This window comes from Scyliorhinus torazame, chromosome 18 (assembly GCF_047496885.1).
Source record: "Scyliorhinus torazame isolate Kashiwa2021f chromosome 18, sScyTor2.1, whole genome shotgun sequence".
NCBI classification, from domain to species: Eukaryota; Metazoa; Chordata; class Chondrichthyes; order Carcharhiniformes; family Scyliorhinidae; genus Scyliorhinus; species Scyliorhinus torazame.
This window is the reverse complement of record NC_092724.1, coordinates 31,531,778-31,555,735: the sequence shown is the minus strand read 5'-3', so window position 1 is coordinate 31,555,735 and position 23,958 is coordinate 31,531,778. Positions and strand designations below refer to the sequence as shown.

The following is a 23,958-nucleotide window of genomic DNA, read 5'->3' as shown; positions in this document are numbered from 1 at the left end:
TCGGGCCAATGTCGAAGCAGGCTCGAGGGGTCAAATGGTCTACTCCAGCTCTTAATTAGTGTGTTTCTATGAATAGCAGTGTCAATTCTAATAGTTTCCCCCACAATAATGTTTACAATGTAGCTGAAGACCGTTTAAAAAAAATAATACGGCGCAAGGTTTGAGAAGATTTAATTTATAAAGATTTTAGCAGTCACTTGGCTTGGTCCATTTCAATGGCTGCTCCATTTCAGTTTTCTTCTAAAAATGCACAATTTCTCCAAGAATCTTCACATTCTTATTTAAAATTGTGAGCTTACTTGTCATTGCAGATTTCAAATGGGAGCTTTTCTTTGTGCCCCTATCAAATGGTCACACAACAAAATGTTTTTTCTTCCACACAACATACTGTAAAAAGTTTTTATTAAGAAGGTTTAAGTCAAAAAATAAAACTCTTAATACAATTTCATACCGTCAAGTCAGTTCAGCAAATATATATCAGTACTTTAGCCATATAAGGTTAAAGGTCCATTATCTTAAAATAAAATATATTTAGTTTTTAAAATTTATTCAAATAAAGTACATTTTCAGTCCTATAAATTCCCTACATATACATAGTAAGAGGTAAACAAATGATAAAACTTGAATATTTAGTAATCTGTACTGGTGCTGTCACAATTAAACTCTGGTGTTATAAAACATACAACCACTCGGCTTTTCTCAGCTATGTGTTCAAGATATATTCTATGCATTAAAAAATAAAATGCTAGGTAGAAATTTTAAAAACTCATATCTGCAAAGTGCGGCGGACCTTTCCTTTATTTAAATCTAACTGAATACTGTCATAGTAACTTTGACAAGCAGTACACAATCAGCACATGTGGTTACAACTGCTCAACAATATCTAACTTATTCCAAAATTGCCAATGATGACTGGGTTAAAATTAAAGCTAATTTGTAAACATCTCCTCTAGGAAATATAGTCTTCCAGTCGAAATAAAATAAGGTTTGTCTAGGGTATATTGTACAGCGGTTATTCTGTTCTTTGTGTTGCCTGCAGTACTTGCTAGGACATGATGCCGCTAAGAAAATATACGAATGGCCTGTGATGCTGGTTTTTGGCAGACAGGGCACTTGGGCTCAGCTTTCTCACATATGCGGTTGGCACACTCCATGCAGAAGTAATTGTGACCACAAGGAACAAGTGCTGCAATCACTTCGCTCTCACGGCAAACTACACAGTCACGATTGTTTTTCTGCCTGCTTTCAGAACCACTAGAGTCTGTGGGAGAGCCAGATGTTGCTGAGGTACTCCCTGGGAGTGAAGATGATGAATAGCCTGGGCTGTTGGAAAAGGCAGACAGGGATGTCTGGTTAGGTAGCCACGCTAAATTAGCTAAAGGGTCACTTTGCACACGCCTAGCCAGCGGATGGTCAAGAGCACTACCGTCAGAAATGGTGGGTGATACACGGAGAGCGGAAGAACCGCTAATGCTGTTAGTGCGTCTTTGGACAGTTGAGCTACCATTGAAGGCTTGAATAGGATTGCCAGGCTCAAATGGAGACCATATCATGCTGTGAGGCCCACTAAGACAATCAATTGCTGGATACTCCAAGCCCACATCACGCTCATCTGAATTGACAGAGGTAAGTGATTCCCCAAATGTGAAGCCACCACTGCCTGTACTGAATGGACTTGTTGGACTGGTATCGGCTAATCTATTGCTGTAATAGGAATCAGTGGAGGTACTTCCTAAAGAACTTAGGCTGTCATTTCGAAAGCTAGCAGCAGGTCTGCGGGATGGATTTGGGGCCTTGGACCATAGGCTTCCAGTAGTGCCGATGCCATCTAAGCTTACATCAGTTCCATTGGAGTGAAAGTCATTGTCTGCAGTTAAGTCGATAAGCACTCCAGTTCTCATTGAAATATGAGCCTCAATTTCTTCTCTGGCCCGATCCACATTTTCTGGCATGCCTGTGACCTCAAAGACTGGTTCTTTGTCACGGCTTGGAGTGACTATGTATGTATGAGTTGTTTGCTGAATTCGTTTTATGGTAGCTCCTTTGGGTCCTACCACAAGCCCCACCACACGATAAGGCACACGCACCTGGATTGTTGTCTGCCCTGGCAAGTTTGGAGGCCCTGCCACAGCTCCTGCCAGTCCATTTGTTTTGTTGCGAGATGCTCGGATCATTGAGAAATGTTCAGCTGCAGAAAGAATCTCTCTTTTGGCCATGGCTACATCCTCCTTTCTCCCAGTGACAATAAATACAGGTTCTTCACCTCGAACAGGGGTCTTTATGTAAGTGTTTGTCTTTGCTCGAAGGGCTTTAATTTTGCAACCTTTGAAGAGAAAAAAAAAATGTTAAACAAAGTTTTAAAATACTGCCTTTATCGAAACTTTTTTAAAAATTGGCAGATGCTGGTGTAATTTACAAAGCATCGTATTTTGAACAAACAATAAAGACCAATGCATTTTTTAAGGCCACTTGACAAAGATGGTATGAAACTCCTCAGTTTTGTGGAACTGAAGAAATGCTGTCATATAAACATGTACATTAATACATTTAAAGCTGTAATGTCCTGTAACTTAAGAAAAATATTGTACAAAACTTATATATATATATATATATATATATTTTAACATATGTTGTCATGAGCAGGCGATGAAACATTTCCAACAGGAGCACTATCTTGGGATCGCATTACCCAAAGCATATGCATAAAGAAACAACTGCTTGAAACCATGATCAAAATTTAAGAGGAAAGCTTGCAAGTACAGTGATTTGTGTGTTCATACCTTGATTTAAAACAAATGTTTTTCTAAACACCAGCATTAAAACAAATTTTAAAGATATGACCTATTGTCTGGCCATCCCCCACTATTGAAAATGTACTGTTTTAAAAATCTAATTAGGATTCTGTTTTACAACATTGACAATATTGTACAAATAAAAACTGGATGCATATTTAGGCTGTTGGTTAAACACTTAATTCAACTGATTAAAAAAATTGAATCAGAATAATCTGGAGTCGTAATTTCTATGTCATGATGAAACAAGACATTCAGAAAACTAGTATCAAATAACGATGTAATCTGATGGGGAAATATAGATTTCCAGTAGCTGCACAGCTACAATTATTCAAACCAAACCACAAACTGAGAAAGAGAAAAGGTTAACACTTTACTGCAGCACTACAGTAGAAATTGCTCCTCTGAAGATGAGGTAACGACATTGAAGTAGAGTACATGGCGCTTTAATTTGTGACTAGTTGACAGTGTGTGTGTGTGGGGGGGGGGGGGGGGAATATGGATGCGGTTATCGACATTGAGAATAAAAAATAATTCTCCTTCACACGGACATTAGGATTTACGTGAAAGGTACAGAAGAAATTAACCCTTCAAGTTTATCATACATGATGTAGAATAAATATAGTAGCATCTTTAGCAATCATGATGCCACAAAGGATGTAGTCTGTATTCTGATAAGGAAAGGGACTGACAACCTAATTATCTGAATAGAATCTGAACATCATGCTACAGGGATATACAATATTACACCAATACATGATGAATATGAGATTTGAAACAAACGTGAAATGTATCCTAGCTGTTAGTACACCACCAAGGTGTTTGCATCATGTTTCATTTAAAGGTCAATATCAACATTTAGTAATATTAGGTCTCCTATTGAATTGCTCAGGTACCCTGGGACCAGAGTGTGGATTCAAACTTTTATGACAGCATCATCACACAACAGTGCTTCATCTTCCATTCTAGTGCAGAAAATTTACTTGAGTAATATATCACAACAATCAAGGTCAGGGAACATTAAATATCTCACACTGCCCCAGGAGTATATAACAAACCCTGTCAATGGTACAAAGTCTTCATCCAAAACACAATTAGTTCAGAATTTCAACTCAATGGTTTCAACTATATAAAAATGCTGAGGAAAATTAATTTGTTCTTTTGAGTTCTATGGAAGCATAGTGAAAATACTTTGTCAAAGTAGTTTAAAGTCTTATGGGAGGAGGGGGAAGCAGAGTTTAGGAATGGATTTCTAGACAGCTAACACCACTTGGAGTGTTGACCACCGAGTGGTCGTGGAAGGTTGCTCCATTAACATGTTAAGTCAGGAATCTGACGCAAGTGGGAATTCCTCTGGCAAATATTTCTCAAGCTAAATTGTTTTAATATTTAGAATTTGACTTAGAACTTTAAAAATGGTAAAAGAAACTGCAAGTATTTTCAGGCAGCTTGTTTAACAGAAACTGCCCATCAGTGGCACAAATCAGTGTATCAGCTAAAAGCAGTTGTCTGAGTAGGTGTTACTTATGGTGGCAGGAAGCTGAATTCATGAAATGAAAAGAAAATCGCTTATTGTCACAAGTAGGCTTCAAATGAAGTTACTGTGAAAAGCCCCTAGTCGCCACATTCCAGTGCCTGTTCGGAAAGGCTGGTACGGGAATTGAACCGTGCTGCTGGCCTGCCTTGGTCTGCTTTAATAAAAGCCAGCTATTTAGCCCTGTGCTAAACCAGAATTCAAAGCTGTAACTTGGGTTTGAATTAAACTGTACTGTGGTTCTAAGTAAACAATATTGCTGTCGCACAGTAGTCATGAAAGAGTGCTTTGTTAACAGAGTGGTAAAGTTGGGAATTCAATGCTGAGGGAGGTGTTGCTTATTTTTTTTAACTCCAATAGGCTGTGTCTTTTCTTTGTCTGCAAGCCAAGGAACTATAATTAGATATTACATCACTAAATTAGTAATAATAATAATATTAACCATCTAGAAAATTATGAAAATAATCAATGAAAATTATCTTAGAAAATAAATAAGATTAGGTAAATATGAGAGGTGATGAACACATGAAAGTTTGTGGAGAGCACTCTGATCCCTGATATGCAGCTCGGGGAATGATGAGAAAGTGGGACTTGACATGGAATAGGATGTGAGCAGGAGAGTTATGGATGAAGGTAAAATTAAACTGTCCAGGTGAGAGTAGGAAGAATCAAGTTTAGATGTGACAAAAGCTGAGTGTTTCTACAGAAAATGGGTGAAGAAAGGAGTCAGGTGATGTTAGAGGTGAAAAAATGGTGGCTAAGAGGATTAGAAGCTTTGCTCAAGTCAAATCATAAGCGGAGGCTGAAAACCCATCTGGTTCTCTCCAGACAATGACCGAGAAGGGATGTGATCTGTGTCAGAAGTCCAAAACAATAGCTTCACTCTTCCCAGTGTTTAATTAGTTGAAATGGCAGTTTATCCAAAACAGGATATCAGACATCAGTTGGACAACGCAGAGGCAGTTGGCAATGAAGTAAAGTTGGATTTATCTCTGTTGTACAGGGTGGTGGACAATTAGAGAAGAATGAGGCTTGATGGCATCTTATGTGGTCCAGTCTGATCCTTTGTAGATGATTAACCCAGTTACATATATAATTTATACCTGCAATTTCCTACTGTGGGATCTTGATGTTTGGAAAGAGATGCTGCCAGTGATGTTCCTCATCGAATAGGTCTTCAATCAGAATGCGAGAAATGCTGGCATTGTGAAAATATTAAGTGCATATATGAAATGGTCAGACACAGCAGCAATTAATGTAGATAAGTTAGAAGTGATGCATTTTGGTAGGAAGAACGAGGGGGGGGGGAGCAATATGAATGAAATAGCAAAACTTTAAATGGGGTGCAGGACCAGATGCCTGGGTGTGCAAGTGTACATAAATCTTTGAAGGTGAGAGGACAAGTTGAGAAGGCCATTTGAAAATGCATGTGGGCTCCTTAGTTTTATTAATCTTTAAATATAGTACAAAAATAAGAACTTTATGCTAGACCTTTAAAGAACATGGGTTAGTTCTCAGTTAGTGTGTTCAATTTTGGACACCACATTAGAATGGTGTCAGGAATTAGGGACTTCAGTTATATGGAGAAACTGGAGAGGCTACGGTTGTTATCCTTAGTGCAGAGGTTTGACAGGGTTCAAAATCATGAATGCTTTTGAAAGAAAGTATGATCAATTTCAGATGGATCAGAGGTGACATGAGGAAATTTGTGTTTCGTTTTACACAGCAAGTTGTGATCATGAACACACTGCTTAGAAAGGTGGTACATTCAATAGTAATATCCAAGAGAATTGGACAAACATTTGGAGGAAATGTAACGGTCAAGCAGGAACGAAGAGTGGGATTAATTCAGGTCATAGGTCCACCAAAGGCTCAATGGGCTGGAGGTACACCATTCCATAATTGTGTGCTGTACCCTAGGTTTCATAGCAAACTGGGACCAAAGAGGTTTGGCCATTCCTGCTGCAAAATGACTCAAATCAATATATCAATACAGTTTAAATGGATGGAAACTTATTTTCCCCATTTAAAAAAAATCAAACGCCGCCAAGGTATTATAGATGTTTCCGCAACTAGATGACCTACATTTAATTACTTATTATTTTAATGAACATTTCCATTAAACGCTATTACAAATGGCTAATAAGTCTTGTTTCAGTAGCACCCTGCCTCTTCCATATTGGGCTACATTATATAATAAAGGTGCAGACATGCAAAAAAAAAAATGCATTCTATTAGTATTTCAAATGCATAATTTTTCATAGGATCAGAGTTGCTTACTGTGACCCTATTTTTTCTTCTCTAACGAAAACAATGAATATATCCATGGAAAACATCAGCATATTAGCCTCCTATTTACAGATTTTAAATTGGAAAGCAACAGCCAAATATTTAGGCTGGTCGATATGAATAAATGGATGAGTGAACACTATTTCTCATGCTTGAGGATGTATCAGGTTGAAGTTCAGGAATAACAGTGTTGACAACAGAGCACTTTCTTACTTTGGCACCCATCAAAAATAAAGCACATCCAAGTGTTTTAACTGCATTTCTTTACTTCAAGGTTCTTTTTTTTTATGATTTCACATCAGCTGTCCACCAAGTGCTCATTTAATGCCAGTGGCAGTTTTGTGCTGGGTGCCCTTTTCCCACAAAGATACAAACTAGAAGGGCAGCACGGTGGCACAGTGGCTAGCACTGCTGACTCATGGCATCGAGGTCCCAGGTTCGATCCCGGCACTGGGTCACTGACCGTGTGGAGTTTGCACATTCTCCCCGTGTTTGCGTGGGTTTCGCCCCCACAACCCAAAGATGTGCAGGCTCAGTGGATTGGCCAAGCTAAATTGCCCCCCCTTAATTGGAAAAAATGAATTGGGTAATCTAAATTTATTTTTAAAAAGATACAAACTAGAGAAACCCAAATTCATTGCATTGAACAATTGAATTCCCAAGGATCACGTTGCCCAAGTTGGTGGCATTCTATTTAAAGATTGCTACACAATTTAGGCTCAAATTCTAGTCTGTGCAATGCCAAAGGAGACTGGAGGTATTTCAGTTGTTGTCATTCATATCTAATAGTTCAGATGTGGTTGAAATATAAAGATCCTACAACAGTTTTCATAAAATCAGAATGGTTACAGGAGACATTCAGCCAGTTGTGTCAGTGTCAGCTCTTTGCAAGAGCACCTTAACTACCCTGCCCATTCCCCATAGCCCGACAAATGTTCTTTCAGGTAATTATCCAATTCCCTTTTGAAAGCCACAATTGCCTCTGCCTCCAACACACTCCCAGTGCATCTGATCATAGGCACTTGCTGCATTAACACGTCTCATCTTTCATCTTAAATTGCCGTCCTCTGGCTAAAGTAGAATATTCTGTTTTGGCCCAAATGCCTCCATAAATGATAGTTTCTCACTAACGAACATTACTTCATTAATTTCACCCTGCATTCCCACAGTCAGCAGCTTTAAATCCAAACAGCACCCTACTGGCAATTTACAGTCCATTCTAACGGGGTCCTTCAAGTCTCAGCTCCTCGTTCATTGTGTTCTGTGAAATTCCTGTGTTAACAGCATCCTTTCCATTTCTCCACCAAATTGCGACATTTAAAGCTGGCAAACACCATGAAAACTGATTTATGCAAATACAAAATAATAATAATAATCTTTATTAATGTCACAAGTAGGCTTACATTAACACCGCAATGAGGGTACTGTGAAAATCCACTAGTCACCATATTACGGTGCCTGTTCGGAGGGAGAATTCAGAACGTCCAATTCACCCAACAAGCACGTCTCTCGGTACTTTTGGGAGGAAACAGGAGTGGCGGAGGAAATGCATGCAGACTCATGGAGAATGTGCAGGCTCTGCACAGTGACCCAAATCGGAAATCAATCCCGGATCCCTGGTGCTGTGAAGCAACAGTGCTAGCCACTGTGCTACCGCGCTGCCCGGTATGGTACAAAGAACAAAGAAAGATACAGCACAGGAACAAGTCCTTTGGCCCTCCTAGCCTGCGTCGACATTGCTGCCAGTCTAACCTAAACTCCTTTACATTTCTGGGGCCCGTATCTATCTATTCCCATGCTATTCATGTATTTGTCAAGATGCCCCTTAAATGTCACTATTGTACCTGCTTCCACCGCCTCCTCCGGCAGAGTTCCAGGCACCCACTATTCGGTGTAAAAAAAAACTTCCCTCGCACATCACCTCTAAACTTTGCTAGTTGCACTGACTTTTCCACCCTGTAAATATGAATCTAAGTTTTCTTTATATCCCAATCAATATTCTAGAACTGATATTTTACTTGCCCAACATCCGAATTTGAATCCCTCGTGTAAATGCAGCATATATGGAACTGTAATTTATAATTTACTTACCATTTTATTAACATAAATGATCCTCAGCTGAAACAAAGTTAGCTGAATCAAACTAGGTAATTTCCTCAGGTATTACAGCATTACAATGCACAAGTGGGTGCGATTGTATTGACAGTGTCGTGTAAAACAAGAATGGCAGAAGCTTCCCAAGATAAGTAAGTGTTTATTCTGTAGATACACAACTTCTGGTGAAACCGGAATTTTAAAATGGTGGGTTTTGTATTCAAGGTGATGGATGGATGGCATTAAAAATTGGTAGCAGGGCAGCACGGTGGCGCAGTGGGTTAGCCCTGCTGCCTCATGGCGCCGAGGTCCCAGGTTCGATCCCGGCTCTGGGTCACTCTCCGTGTGGAGTTTGCACAGTCTCCCCGTGTTTGCATGGGTTTCGCCCCCACAACCCAAAGATATGCAGGCTAGGTGGATTGGCCATGCTAAATTGCCCCTTAGTTGGAAAAAAATGAATTGGGTACTCTAAATTTATTTTTAAAAAATAAAATAAAAATTGGCAGTAAATGAGGCATTGTTTCCGGTGTTCTCGCCCAGTGGCATCAGTCAACCTCCTGCAGTGCAAAGTTCTCAGTCCTAGTCAGCTAGGACCTCTTCACCACACTGCACTTTGAGTCTACGCCATCTACCTCAAATTCCCTTTATCTAATGTCTGGCAGACAACACGATGTCCCTATTTTCACATTTCAGTGCTCCATTGCTGGAGCATTGCTCAATCAATCCCATTTGTCAATATTGCTAAACAGGTTTCGCTTTTGTAAACAGCAGAGTGGTTAGCACTGTTGCTTCACAGCACCAAGGCCCCAGGTTCGATTCCCGGCTTGGGTCACTGTCTGTGCAGTCTGCATGATCTCCCCGTGGCTGCATGGGTTTCCTCCCACAAGTCCCAAAATACATGCTGTTAGGTAATTTGGACATTCTGAATTTTCCCTCTGTGTACCCGAACAGGCGCCGGAGTATTGCAACTAGGGGATTTTCAGGAGTAATTTCATTGCAGTGTTAATGTAAGCCTACTTGTGACAATAAAGATTATTAATAATTGGACCTTTTTAATATCTCTCAATGGACTAGATCCTCTTGCATGTATACATATCTGCACAAGAGTGGAAACTCCAGCAAAAACTCCTAACTGTTGTTGCTGAATGATCAGAATAAAGAGAAGGGCAGCACAATAGCACAGTGGGGGCAGCACGGTAGCAGTGGTTAACACCGTTGCTTCACAGCTCCAGGGTCCCAGGTTCGATTCCCTGGTGACTGTCTGTGCAGAGTCTGCACGTTCTCCCAATGTCTGCGAGGGTTTTCTCTGGGTGCTCCAGCTTCCTCCCACAGACCAAAGATGTGCAGGTTAGGTGGATTGGCCATGATAAATTGCCCTTAGTGTCCAAAAAAGGTTGGGTTGGGTGGAGGTGTTGGCTTAAGTGGGGTGCTCTTTCTAAGGGCCGGTGCAGACTCGATCAGCCGAATGGCCTTCTTCTGCACTGTAAATTCTTTGATGATTCAAAATCAGTGGACACAGAGACAGAAAGACCCCATTTACAAATCTCAATTACTTGATGCATCTTTGAGCTAGTCTGCCGCCATATTGTACAAGTGTGATCTTGCAGCATGCCCTCATCTCTTCTGAAAGTGCTGACTCCAAGATATAACCCCACAGCTACTGAGTCCATTTGGCACTTCAGTTGGAAGCTTAGCCACTAAATGGACTATTCTGCCACCAGAAGTACTGCAGATCAGGCAGATTTTATCCGTCACAATTTTCTCACAAAAACACTTTCTTGCAGGAAGCAACAATTTCACAGGCAGAAATGTTGTCGGATTTTTCTGTCCACTAGTCCTGAAAGCACTGATACAAATGTTTAAACACCCCCTATCTTTCCTTCCGTTGCAGGCAAGGTTGAGATCAACTGAGTCAGCAGGTTAAGGAAACTGGACCCTTCCTGCCTGCCTTACATAAATGTACTGAACCAAAGCAGACCAGTGTGTGGTTATTTTAAAAAGTACTGTTCTCAAAGACATTAAGGCTCTTGTTGCTATTATGATTCAGATTTGGCTGCTTGCTCATTAGGAATTTAACAGTGCGCCACTGAATCTTTAAAAGGAAACGACTCTCATTTGGGCAAGACTAAAATTTGCACTATACTGCAAATATCTGAGACACGCCATGTGGACAAACATGAATTCGGCTCAAAGTAAAAGGAAACTAAACAGAAAATATTTACACTTTTGGCACGAGTCCCTCGCTCCAAAGTTATATATAACTAAGGATCCATTTACCCTGTCTCAAACACATTGAATTCCAACCTCAGAGGGTCTCCCAAACATCATTAATGTATGGTTTACTGTTCACACACACACACACATACGAGTGAAAAATTATGGGTAGTTTTCTACTGCGACTTGACCAGTAACAACTGGGCCAGGATAGTCCAAACCTACCTGAGGAACAGCCAAAAGACTGACACTTATCAGCATCGTCTAAAATCAAACACGTGTAAAAAGTAAAAGGATGGGATTTTAAATCTTAAATGTTGATTATAGTACTACTGTAGAGGCAGTCCAAGTGCCTACCAACAGCTGAATGATTACTTCAACACAACTTTCATCAAAATCAAAGCATTACCGAACCAAAACAGAAAATGCTGGGGAAACTCAGCAGATCATACCCAAATCAAACATGATCACTATAAATTAATGTGTTAAAATGTACTTTAAATGAAAAACATTAACATAACTCACTGGCATAAACTCCCCATCATTATATCTTTAAGTATATATTAAAATATTTTATGCTGCATAGCACTGGTAATGAATCTCATAAAATAAGCAGGACTTCAGCAACTTAAACTCAAATATCAATTGTCTACTCAGTTTCAAGTCAACTTCAAACTGTGCAATTCCACAAATGTCATAGCTGCCATTAGAAACACACAAAATGGCAAAAGGCTCCTAAAAAAGGGGATAAAACATCTATGGGTTTATCTTAACTTATGATGAAAATCCACTGAATCTTAACTGAGCAGGTCCCGTCTGTAGCAGCCTTAATGTATAAATGTTCTGCTTAAAGCTATACCAAATAGAATTTCTGCCACTAGAGTTTTACTCAGCTATAATTAAAAGACGTGCACAGATGCTAACAATTTAAAAATTAGTAAACTGAGCTTCACAGACTTTACTCTGCTGTTTAAAAGACATCTGAAATGTTTCAGCTATGAAGTTTTCAGCTTTCCCTTTCTGCAAATTGTCTCTCCCTTAATATTTCTTAGGTTGCACCATTTCTATCCTTACCTGTAATCTCTGACTACCTACCATCTCCACCAAACACAACAGTTAACTTTGCACTCTCGCTATACTTAAAAGCTCAAATGTACTTGTCAACTGATTAGTGTGGCGGATGCTGCCAAATACACCTGGACCACCGTAATATAGAGCATCACTCCATCATCCTGACTATCATAGAATTTACAGTGCAAAAAGCCATTCAGCCCATTGAGTCTGCACCGGCTCTTGGAAAGAGCACCCTACTGAAGCCCAAGCCTCCACCCTATCCCCATAACCTCACCCAACCTTTTTTGGACACTAAGGGGCAATTTATCATGGTCAATCCACCTAACCTGCACATCCTTGGACTGTGGGAGGAAACCCATGCAGACACGGGGAGAATGTGCACACTCCGCACAGTGATCAAAGCCGGGAATCGAACCCGGAACCCTGGAGCTGTGAAGCAACTGTGCTAACCATTGTGCTGCCGAAAACTAAACCGGTTTGTTTCACCATTTTGCTGGAGAGCAGGAAACAATTCAACCTTTGCACACCAAAAATTCATGAACTTGATCAAGATAATTTAGAGTTGTTGCTGCCTTCCAAGAACTACCAGCTTTCCCTCCATCTCATTCTCTGTAGTTTCTTTACCGTCTTCACGCTCAGCATAATCTTTGTTGAAGCTTGCCACTTGCTCTCTCAATTATCATACAACCAAATGCTGACCACCCAACGTCACATGTTCAGTGGAGAGATGGGGGTATTGTGACAATGTCACTGGACTCATAATCTAGAGGCTCAGACTGATTCTCTCGAATCCCATCATGGCAGCTGATAATATTTGAACTTAATTAATGAATCTGGAATGATAAAGCGAGTCTCAGAAATGGTGAAATGATTTGATTGTCATTGATTCACCAATGTCCTTTTTGGAAGGAGATCGGCAGCCTGGTCTGGCCTACGTGACTCCAGACCCACAGAAATGTGGTTGACCTGTCCTCTGAAATGGCATGGCAAAACACAGTTTAAGGGAAATTAGGGATGGGAGTAAAATGCTGGCCTTGCCAGTGATATTTACATCCCATAAAAAAAGTCTCATGCTGTTCAACCCTTTACTCAGTGGTAGCACACTTGCCTGAAGCTTATGGGTGCCCATAAGATTCCCATTCCAGAGACTTGAGTAACATAATCTAGGCTGACACTAGTACTGCATGGTCAACGGTGCTGTCTTTTGGCTGATATGTCAAACTGAGCCCTCAGTTGTCCTCTTGACCTGGCTAACATTTATTCTTCAACCAACAGCTCATTATCACATTGCTGCGCAAAAATGGGTGGCTGCATTTTCCACTTTGTAAAAGTGACTAAAGTTCAAAAAGTACGAATTGATTGTTAAGAACTTTGGGACATGCCACCATTGTGAAAGGAGCTATATAAATGTAAGCCTTTCCACACCAACTTCGGTCATTCTCTCCATCCATTACCTTATCTCCGATGTATCATTTCGCTCCAAAATTCTAGGCAACGTTGTCTTGTATGGGTACTATTTCCCCCCCCCCCACCTCCACATTGCCAAGATCACATGGTTCATACAATTATTATACTTGCGTATGCGCCACTAACATGTCATCATTTGCGCCACTACCATAACGTTCTCCTGCAACAATGTCTCCTCTGCAGTACAAGCACTATATTATCTCAAACGGCTTTGCCTTCAAGCTTAAACGGTCATGGTGCAGTCTATCATAAGGATTCAACCTTGGTTCTGCCCTCCATTATTTACAAGCTACTCCTTGCTGATTGAATCTAGAGGCAAAGGGTCAATCCAAATGAATGACGACAATTCTTAACTCTGTACATATATATGCCAACTGCCTGTCAATCATATCTGATTAATTTTCTGAAAACTTAATGTCAACAAAATCAAATTAATCGTCTTTGGCTTAAACCAGTCTATATTTGCCTCTAACTTAGTCTTAAAGATGGCAGCCAGGGAAGTTGGTGGACTAAATCATTGGTAGTCTACTTCAACCCAAGCTTAACCTCCTTGTTACTAAGCCTTTATTTCACCACAATAACTTAGTCCATCTGTCCCCACTATCACAAAACACCGTAGCTCATTCATCAATTTTCTTCTAGATGACTCATTTGATCTTAACCCATGTTTACACTCACCACTCTCATTCTTCCCTGAAGGTTCAGCGTTGATGTTTCAAATGGCCTTGGCTGGCTGCAGGGAACTCATGATAAAGAGAGTGAGGAATCCGGAGCTGGACAACACCAACCTTTACATGTAGTTTCCCTTCCCCATGCACAAAAACACATTTAGGGCCGTTCACTACATGACTAGAAAGAAAATGATAGTGGTTTAATGCATACTTTAAATATGCTCTCATTACTAGAAAGGTAGCATGTTTTCCTTCCACTTGTTGTAAATGAATATGATAGCAATAAAAATTTACCCCATCAAATGAAAGTTTTCAGAGGGCAGAGGATTGTAATCAATGAGTAAGTTATACTGGAGAGTGCAGCGGAGGCAACACATTTATTCAATGGGTAAGTTATACTGGAGAGTGTAGTGGAGGCAACACATTCAATGGGGGTTATATATTTTTAAAAATGAATATATCATGAAAAGTAAATGCATTTATTTTGATCTTTTTAAGCAATTTCAGCTCAGTGGCCATAGCAATGTTGTGCAGCTTTCAGGTACAAAAGCAACAAGTGACCATTGCATATGTCAGTCAACAACAAAGAATGGAAGATAAAAGTACCTCAGTAATGGCACAAAGTTTCAGTTGAATTGATAGATTGGATAGAAACATATACAAATACATTTTGCCAATAAATTTCTATACGATTTAATGTTATTCTGCAGAGACTTTAAAGTATGAAATATTTTTAGTATTTTCCTAAGTGCAGCTAACTTTCATAGATCACTGGTAGACAATTTAATATTCATTCCACCCTCTCCCAACATTTACAAACCGGATTCCCCACTTCGTTCTGAGCTTAACAGAATTTCTACCACTGTGCAGTGATGGTAGAATCTTTACCATTCAACACCTAACTGGAGGTTAAAATCATTGAATCTTGCAATTACTGTATAGTTCAGTCAAAGCAAAGATTTGACATTTCTTATCATTTTTCAACATGCGTTTGCTCCTTTGTGATCTTGCTTGAATTGTCGATCTTTGCATTTCCTGCTGCAATACAATAATAACTGTAAATGTTCAAAACTGCTCACAACATCACTCTGCAAATGTACCACTGTATTTGTGATGGCAAGTATCTAAAGGTGATGAAGCCTATGAAAACCTACATTTCAAAAGTAGTGATAACTGACAAATTTGAAACTTTGCAGTGTACAAGCTCATGTTACATCATTATTTTCTCTGTTCTCCCCGTACCACCTCCCCAAACAAAACAACCAACGACTAAAAGGCCACAGACCTTGATCACTGCAAAGGGAGGAAATCAAATAAAAACAATATTAAAGGACACGGTAATTTTATTAGCAGGGATGACAGCCTTTGATCAAATATTTTGGGATGATGACATTACAAAAAATACAAGTTAGCTAGCTCACTATTATCATTGCCTCATGGTGATTGCAAACCAATATGATTCCTGTCGATCATAACCAGGAGTGTCCACCACAGTCTAAAGGTAAGACATTAATCTGCAAAATTCAAGGCAGAAATGTACCAGAGGGAATCTCCAATCCCATCGTGGTAGCGTTAAACTGGAAACTAGAAATATATTTTCTTTTAAATAAAATCTTTTAAATTAACAACTGCCGACCGTGTTGACTATTTAGGTAACTGAGGATATAATGATTTACTGAAAATCAAAATGCAATCCTTTTAAAACAAATGTTAATCTAATACTTTAAAATGGTGCACCCTGTTTAATTTTGATTGAAAGAATGCTCCAAAACCACTCCACTTCCCCAAATTGCATCACCAGTTTTGTGCCTTCTATATTTAGATTTCCATGTGCAATGTGTTTCCTTCCCCCCCACACCCCAAAATAAATTCAGGTGAAGAAAAATTAGGTATACTTACATGTTAGGCTATATAATACATGTTTAATAACTTGCTTTCATACATAATCAAAGCTATTATTCAGCTGCCAACTATTTTCAACTTGTATCAGGTTTTGGTGGTTTCCCCACAATAACTCATGAAAAAAATCCAAAAGTAAAAAGCATATCATGCTTCATCAAGTATAACACTGCAATCAGATGTTTTTCAAATTAGATTTTAAATTAGGAATTAGATGATGATAAAGAATTCCATTAATAAAAAAGTGTCATCTCAATTTGAGGTAAATTATTTCTGAATTCATTGCAATTAATCTTTCTTTAATGCACACTCAATGCATTAAAGTTTTTATTTTAAAACTTAACCAAGACATTTATTTCAACGATTGTATTATGAGGGTGGTGGCAGCAGAAACAGTCAATGATTTCAAGAGGAAATAAATCTGCAGGGCTATGGGGATCAAGCTGGGGAGTGGGACTGAGTGCATTGCTCCTCGGAGAGCCAGCATGGACTTGATGGGCCATATGGCCTCCCTCAGTGCTTTATGACTATGAATATTTGTAATATATTACATACAAATCTTTTTTATAAACGTGTTTCTCAATGCAAAGTTAAGGTCATTGATGTCACTTGATGTCATTTGTAATGGCCGAGCAGTAAAATCCATTTTAAATACCCCCTCGGTTATCAAGAACTGCATTGGACAGATGCAATATAAAGCTTTCCTTTTACTCTTCCCCCAAAAATATACTTCCAATTCGACCATAAACACATACTTATTCTTTCTAACACGATAGAGGATTCCACTTCATCAACAGCCATCTTTGGCAACATAATTTTATGATATACTGCTCAGCCATTACAAATGACATCTAGTCTTCCCAAACTAATTTTCTACAAGAATCTTACTGCTTCCACCTCACAAAAAATACTTTCAATTAGTCTTGGCTGAAATCACATTCAGGTTTTGGAGGTAAAAGGATAAATATTCTAAACCTCTCAGAAATAACAGAATTTTAAAATGCCAGCTCACTGTAAATAAAAATACACCTGAAGTTCTATATTTCACATTTTATCAAAACTACCATACCCAACAGAGAAGATAAAGTTCTACTGCGTTCATTTAAAATAATTACCACTGCAATACTGCCTTTCCCATATTGAAATCTGCATGCATTTCAGTGTAGTAAAGATATTTGTGAGCTATGCTGAGTTACAGTAACACTAGCATAACTTGACTCTTTAATGATGCCTTAAGTGTGATAAAGTATCCAAAGCACTTTACAGAGGCAAAAAAAACCAGCCAAGTAATAATAGGAGAAATACCATTAGCAGCTGATCAATTCATGACGGTCTAGGTTGTTGACCAAAGGCAAGATGAAACAAGAAAAGATTTTCTTACACTGTTGAATGAAAAACACAGAAAAATTGAAGGTTTTTGGAAAAGCACATAGAGCAGTGACAGTGGGAGACTCAGCTATGTGATCGTGAAGCAGAGGGGGAACGGAAACAGAGCCAAAAGAATGCAAGAATAATGTGAAAGCGGTCAGGAGGGACAAGACCATGGAAGTAAATAAAGGCAGCAATTTTGAAATTGATGCACTATATAATGAAGAAATTGATGAAGCTGGGAAGAACAGGGTGACTGTGGAGCAGGACAAAAGTGTTTTGGTCAGGCTGCAACTTGCAAAATTTGGAATTCAGAAGTTCATTCTAAAGTAATTGAATGTAGGGGAAATCAAAGTAGAATAAGATAGAAATGGAAATATACGGTCACTGTCATGTGGAGTTTGCACATTCTCCCAGTGTTTGCTTGGGTTTCACCCCACAACTCAAAGATGTGCAGGCTAGGAGGATTGGCCGCACTAAATTGCCCCTTAATTGGAAAAAATGAATTGGGTACTCTAAATTTATTTAAAAACAAGAAATGGAAATATACACATTCGAATTATGGCAAAGCATCTGTTAAGGAACATAGAACTTATTTTAAAATTACCTGAAAAACAAAATGTTCCCTAATCCAACTGAAGAAACTGTGATGCATAAATCCCCACGATACCCATTTATGAAGTAGTTATCCAAAACTAGGTTTAAACACATATTAAAGAGTAAACGATGATGCTTCGTGTGGTTGAATAGCCTGCTTGCTGTCACATGGACAATGTGCAGCACACAAGCTTTGGTAATATATATTGCTGCAGGTAGGCATATCAGAAGGGATTGTTAAAAAATGGCAAAAGTATAAAGTCCATCCCCTTAAATAAGAGTTGCAATACTAAGTATCCATCAGATTGTACTTTTGGCCTTCCAGCTAATTTTGATGACCTGTTCCCCATATAATTAAACTTTGCAAAAAGAATTTCCTCCAACAATCCCATTTGAATGGTTAGCTATATTAACATATGCAGTATGTACAACTTTAACGATTAGAAAGCTGTGGTGTCAGGGTAGCACAGTGGTTAGCATAGATGCCTCACAACGCCGAGGTCCCTGGTTCAATCCTGGCCCTGGGTCACTGTCCTTGTGGAGTTTGTACATTCCCCCAGTGTCTGCATGGGTCTCGCCTCAAAAACACAAAGACAAGCAGGGGCGGTGGAATGGCCATTCTAAATTGCCCCTTAATTGGAAAAAAATAAAAAGCTGTGGTGTCCACAAAATGTATTTGCTGTGCAACAGTAGATAATGCTTTGGATTCTAGTACAAAGAATATGGAACACTGCTGAAGTAGGGACATGAGAAAATTAAACATTGGATGGATGCAGAGCAGAGGTCTAGAGTGACCCCCCCCCCCCCTAATAATATGCCTTAAATCTATTTCCAAATATGAAACTCCTACTGCATTAGTATACCGTAATTGTCTTACCTCAGTTATTGGATAAGACTGTCAATTTGGTACATTTATTGGTCATATATTTTGCTATTTTGTGCGGTTTCCAGGCCCCAGGTTGAAACTGCCTAAAAGTCAACAGGTGAACACTCAAGTTGCACAGAATGGAGTTCCAGCTGAGTGTGCCATCCAGCCCTCTCTAACAGATATTTAATTCAGTGATTTGATTTTGTAAAACGAAGTCCAAAGATCTATGGATGCAGCAGATGCTGTGACACAGACAATTCAGTTCTTTTAGTGGTTGTAATTTTAGCCAGTTTGGTGCTGTGTGCCCAGACCCAGTGATGTTGAATAAACAATTAACTCCTAAAAACTTGAGATTATATTCACTGCCAATTTCAGGAAAGTCACATTTCTAGTCGGCATGTAATTTAAATTATGACCCACTAGTTAAGCTGTTCTTTCACATGGTAATCATATATTTTGATCTGTTACAAATAGGCATGTTCTTTTAATGCTGTGAATCAATACTGCCAACAGCTGACTTTTTCCATTTATATTAAGAATTAAGACAAATCTGAATTTCTATTTTCGAAGTTGCTTTTTGGCCAAGATCACAACTTGCAGCCTGCATTCTAGAATTGCTTACTAACAACTGCACAATGTCAATGTTGACTCGAATGACAAGTACCGATCAAACCAGATCTAAACTGCTTAATTAAAAGAGATGAACTTGTAACAGCCAGTGTCGTAATCTAACTGGTACTCAGTTATAATGCTCCGGAGACAAATGTTGGACAGCTTTAAATGTGGAAAAATTACAAACCGGTCAGCCAAACTAGCACAACAGGAGAGTTTTAAGCTATTAGCTATCCTTTCATTTTGCAAAAATACCCCCAAAGCGGTTAAGCACTGCTCGGTATAGAATTTACGGAGGGTAACAGGTTAGATCTCTGGTAGGGATGCATGTGTAGGAATGCTAGTTACCCCACGTTTCACACAGGACTTTGGACAGCTGTTGGGAGTGATTTGTGTGAAGGGTAGAACATAGAACCAGTCACTATTCAGTGAATCCTGCTGGATATTCCATTAGGGGAGGCTAGACAATCAAACGATCTTTCCTCTCTAGAGAACTAACCCCCTGACACTCACCGTCTGCCTTGTATATATCCACTTGGATGGAATACCAGAGGGAACCTTAGAACTGTATTACTTTCAATTTAACAGCAAGAAAAATTGGATGGGGAGCAGAAATTATTTATAACAGCATTTTGTGATTTGGTGATCCTTTCTCTCTTTCCTCACACAGATTTATTTTTACATTTTTTATTAAATGAAAAATTGCATGCAAAAAATGTCATTGTATATAAGAAACACAAACTGCAGCCCATGCAGCAGTATTTTCTGCATAAAAAGCTATTTTTAAAAATAAACATCAAGAATAATCCAATGGAAAGTAGTTTTGAGAAAATATATATGTCTCAATTTTCAAACAATCGCCTGTTTTTCAAGGTTTTATATATCAACTGTAGCCAAACTAATTGCAGTTCTCTGCTCTGAAATTGTAACACGGACCCAAGTAACTCTCACCCCTTTCCCCCCCCCATTGGAAGCCTTGTTTATAAGACATGAAGCTGCCAATCTAATGATTTATAAAATAAATGTGTAATTAGCATAAAATGATGGAAATATGGTTAAAAAAATAAAATTGTGAAATTATAGAACAAAAATAGTGGAGATACACATGAAGTGAAAATATAATCTAAACAAAAAGTCCAAAAAATGTATTAGCACAGCTGACTGGAGCATTAACTAGAGGGCGGTACATTTGTGTGTGAAATACTATATAATGGTCAAGCCAGCTTGCTCAAGAGATCACCAAGATCAGAAATAAAGCCATTACTCACCTGGTGAGGGTTGTATGACCAGGGTGGAAGTTACCCACCATCTCAGCCAGGTTTACCAGAGACAGTTGTAGGTTTAAAATTGTGTACTTACTCTTGCAACAAGTAAATAATTTTAAACAAATAAATTTAATCACTCAAAGCCAAAGTGACGTAACTGGTTCAAGCGAGATGACACAAAATTCAGTTTCTGGAAATCGCTCAACATCCTGCCAGGCACTGCATATGAAAGTGCTTCATCTAAGTAAATACAAGTGTGAAAACAAAAGCAATTACTGCAGATGCTCCAACCTGAAACAAAATACTGGACAATTCCAGCAGGTCTGACAGCATCTGTAGAGAGAGAAAGGAGCTAAAGTTTTGAGTCTGGTTGACTCGTTGTCAAAGCAAGTGTGAAAACGTTAAACTAGCTATTTGGCAAACGTTCCCAAAACCTATTGAGCCCACACTCGGGTTCCCACACTTGATTACCACTTATGACCCTGACAGTGTATGCACAAGCATCAAGTGACAGCCTATCAAGCTTAAATGTGATTACCCTCTAATGAAACATCCCAATAGCTCAGTCTAGTCATGAGGCATCCAATGGGTGTCAATCAGATTCCAATAAAAGTTACTAGATTCAAAAAGAAGGGAATGGAAGAGGAAAGGGATGGGAAAATTTTAATTAAAACTTGCAAGAAAGTAACTCAGCACTTTCCAAGAGTGTTCAAGTTTCTATACTATTATGTTGCTTTAGTAGTCTTTAAAGAGACTGTGTTCCTAGTTCATAAATGACTATGCCAGTATAATTCATTAGCAAAAATGCAGTGTTAAGAACTTGTTAATTTGAATATTTTCTACAAAATCTAGTTCAAATATTTTAGTCATCCTACATTGAAAGAATAAATAGATTTTGCTTTCTGAAAATAAAGATTCAATACATTAATGAACATTTCCACTGTGCAGTGTAATGCTAAACTAAAGTTATTTCAACTCTACATAATAACAAAACCATATTAAGCTAGCATTTACCAAATACAACTGCAATGTACATTATGTATTCAAAATTGTGCAAAGGCTCAGCAAGAACCTTACTTTGTCAAAAAGCTTTAGTAAACATTTAAATTGTAATAAATGTTCAACTGCCTCAATTTTGCTATCTAGCGGAATTTTGGAAATTAATCTATTCAAATTATGGCAATATTTCCAGCTTTAAAAAAAAAACGTGAAACACTGTTAAATCAATCCCAGACTCCCAGCCCTACTACAGCCTATGATGTCAGCATATAAATCAGAGCATGGTTTGATTCCTGAACAAAGGAAACAATGAACCAGTGAAATATCTGGCCCCCATTTACTTAAAAATGGTCACCACCTTCAATTCCAACACAAAAACTTACACTTTTTGCTCAAATAACAGTACTGAAACAAAATGTTGTGTTTGAAGGGAATTTTCAGTTCAATGTTACACAATGGTCAGTTCCACTCACGGTTGGATCCAGAATATCCATCCACCAAGCTTGGGTGTGTATTGGGGATATATAAATAAATAAAACAAGAAAAAATGGAACGGTCCCACATTCCAAATGAACAATTTTCTCAATATAAAGACGCAGTTAGGTAAAACAATATTTTGTGAGCAGATTGCGATTGACAAAGAAATTCACCATTTCTATCGGATGGGGATTTCCTGATGAAACGCTCCATCTGCGGTACCTCATCCATACAAGTCCTGCCAAAAAAAAGAGCTATTTTTGCCCCCCTTTCGCGCCACCCCACACAAAGAAACGGCATCAAAGCCGACTAGAGTCTCGACACCTCCCAACATTTGTTTTTTTAAAAAAAATAAGCATCGTAAACTCTCAGCTCCTGTACTGATCCATACCTCTACAATACACACTTTTGGGAGGTGAGCCCCATGTTGAAAGAATCGTTTGGAACGACTCAAAAACAAGACAATGTGCCTTCCACATCCCAACATACATTCTACACAATGCACCTCATACATAAGAATACGTTTTGCCCGCTCTAGGATTTTTCTTTTGCATTCTAGCCTATGTTTTACGAAGTTTCCTTCTTAATGTAAATGCATATTTTAAGGCTTTTGTTTTCCATTGCACATTGCCAGCTTGCCTTTTGTGCTAATGCTGCTTAAAACTATTTGCATCTTCCTTTGGAGTTTGCAAAACTTTCCTTTTTAAATGTTTTTGTTTTGTCGCTTCCTCAACGCGCGTCTCTTTTTACCTTGCCTTCCAACGATCTCGGCCACATGTTCGGAGCTGGGCACCGGCACACACTCGGTCATGTTGACGCTCTTCCTGCGCCCGGGGTCCCCGGGCATGGTGAAGAGCGGGGGAGGCGGCGCCACCAGCGGTGGGTGGAAGAGCGAGGCGGCCGAGTGCGGCAGCCCGGCGAGCCCATTCATGCCACTCTCATCCTCCACTTCCTCCTCCTCCTCCTCCTCGTCCTCCTCCTCCTCCGCCACCACCACGACCACGCCACCCATTCCTCCCCCCTCGCCCAAGAGGCCGTCTCCTTCCTCCCCCAGTCCCAAGATGGAGAGATGATCCAAGGCGAGCCGCAAGGATTTCTGCTCCTCTTCCGTCCCAGCGGCGGTCCCACCGGCACCGACTAGAGCCGCGCCAGCACCACTCCCACTCTCCCCGCCACCGTTACCGTCAGTGTCGCTGACAGGCTCCATCTCGGAGAACATGGAGCCTGGCATCCCGCGGCCGCCCGGCCGGCTGGCTCTCGGTGCGCGAGAGTCCGGGCTCGCGCGCGCGTTCTCTCCTCCCCCACCCTGAGCTGGCTGGCTCGCTCACGTGCAAGCGTGCGCTCCCGGCTTTCTCCTCCCCGCCCCGCTGGGGCTCGCGCTCTCTTCCCTTGCCCGCGCCTTCCCTTCCAAGCCCCGGCGCGCGCGCTCTCCCTTTGTCTCGGCCGTGCGCGCGCCCTTATCCCCCTCTCCCTCTCCACCTTTCCCCCCCCCCGGCCCGCCGGTGCCTGGCCGCCTCGCGCTCCCTGTGCCCCTTTCTTCTCCCGTCCCCCGCCCCCCCCACCCACCCTCCGCCGCGCGCGCGCGCGCGCTTGTGTATGTATGTGTGTCTGTGTGTGTATGTATATCTGTGTGTGTGTCTCTCTCGCCCCCTCCCTCCTTTATTTTTCTTTGTCTCTCTCTCTCACCCTCACTCAAACCGGGAAATGTGCTCAGTGACGTCACCGCAGCAAAACAATG

General features: G+C 40.0%; 1 protein-coding gene across 1 annotated transcript; it reads right to left on the bottom strand.

Annotated features, from left to right (window-relative positions):
• Nucleotides 1-385: 385 nt before the first annotated feature.
• On the bottom strand, nt 386-23,637 carry LOC140395095 (RNA-binding protein MEX3B-like). The gene is made up of 2 exons (XM_072482509.1): nt 22,971-23,637; nt 386-2,323 (listed from the first exon to the last, which is right to left on the bottom strand). The coding sequence occupies exons 1-2, from the start codon at nt 23,449-23,451 to the stop codon at nt 1,062-1,064; spliced, it is 1,743 nt and encodes a 580-aa protein (XP_072338610.1). The 5' UTR covers nt 23,452-23,637; the 3' UTR covers nt 386-1,061.
• Nucleotides 23,638-23,958: the final 321 nt, after the last annotated feature.

What these genes read in the sequence shown, in the direction of transcription:
- LOC140395095 (XM_072482509.1), bottom strand. Translation starts at nt 23,451, where the DNA reads ATGCCAGGCTCCATGTTCTCCGAGATGGAGCCTGTCAGCGACACTGAC. An exon ending in CGAGATCGTTGGAAGGCAAG is followed by an intron (nt 2,324 to 22,970) that starts GTAAAAAGAGAC and finishes TTCTCTTCAAAG; the next exon opens with GTTGCAAAATTAAAGCCCTT.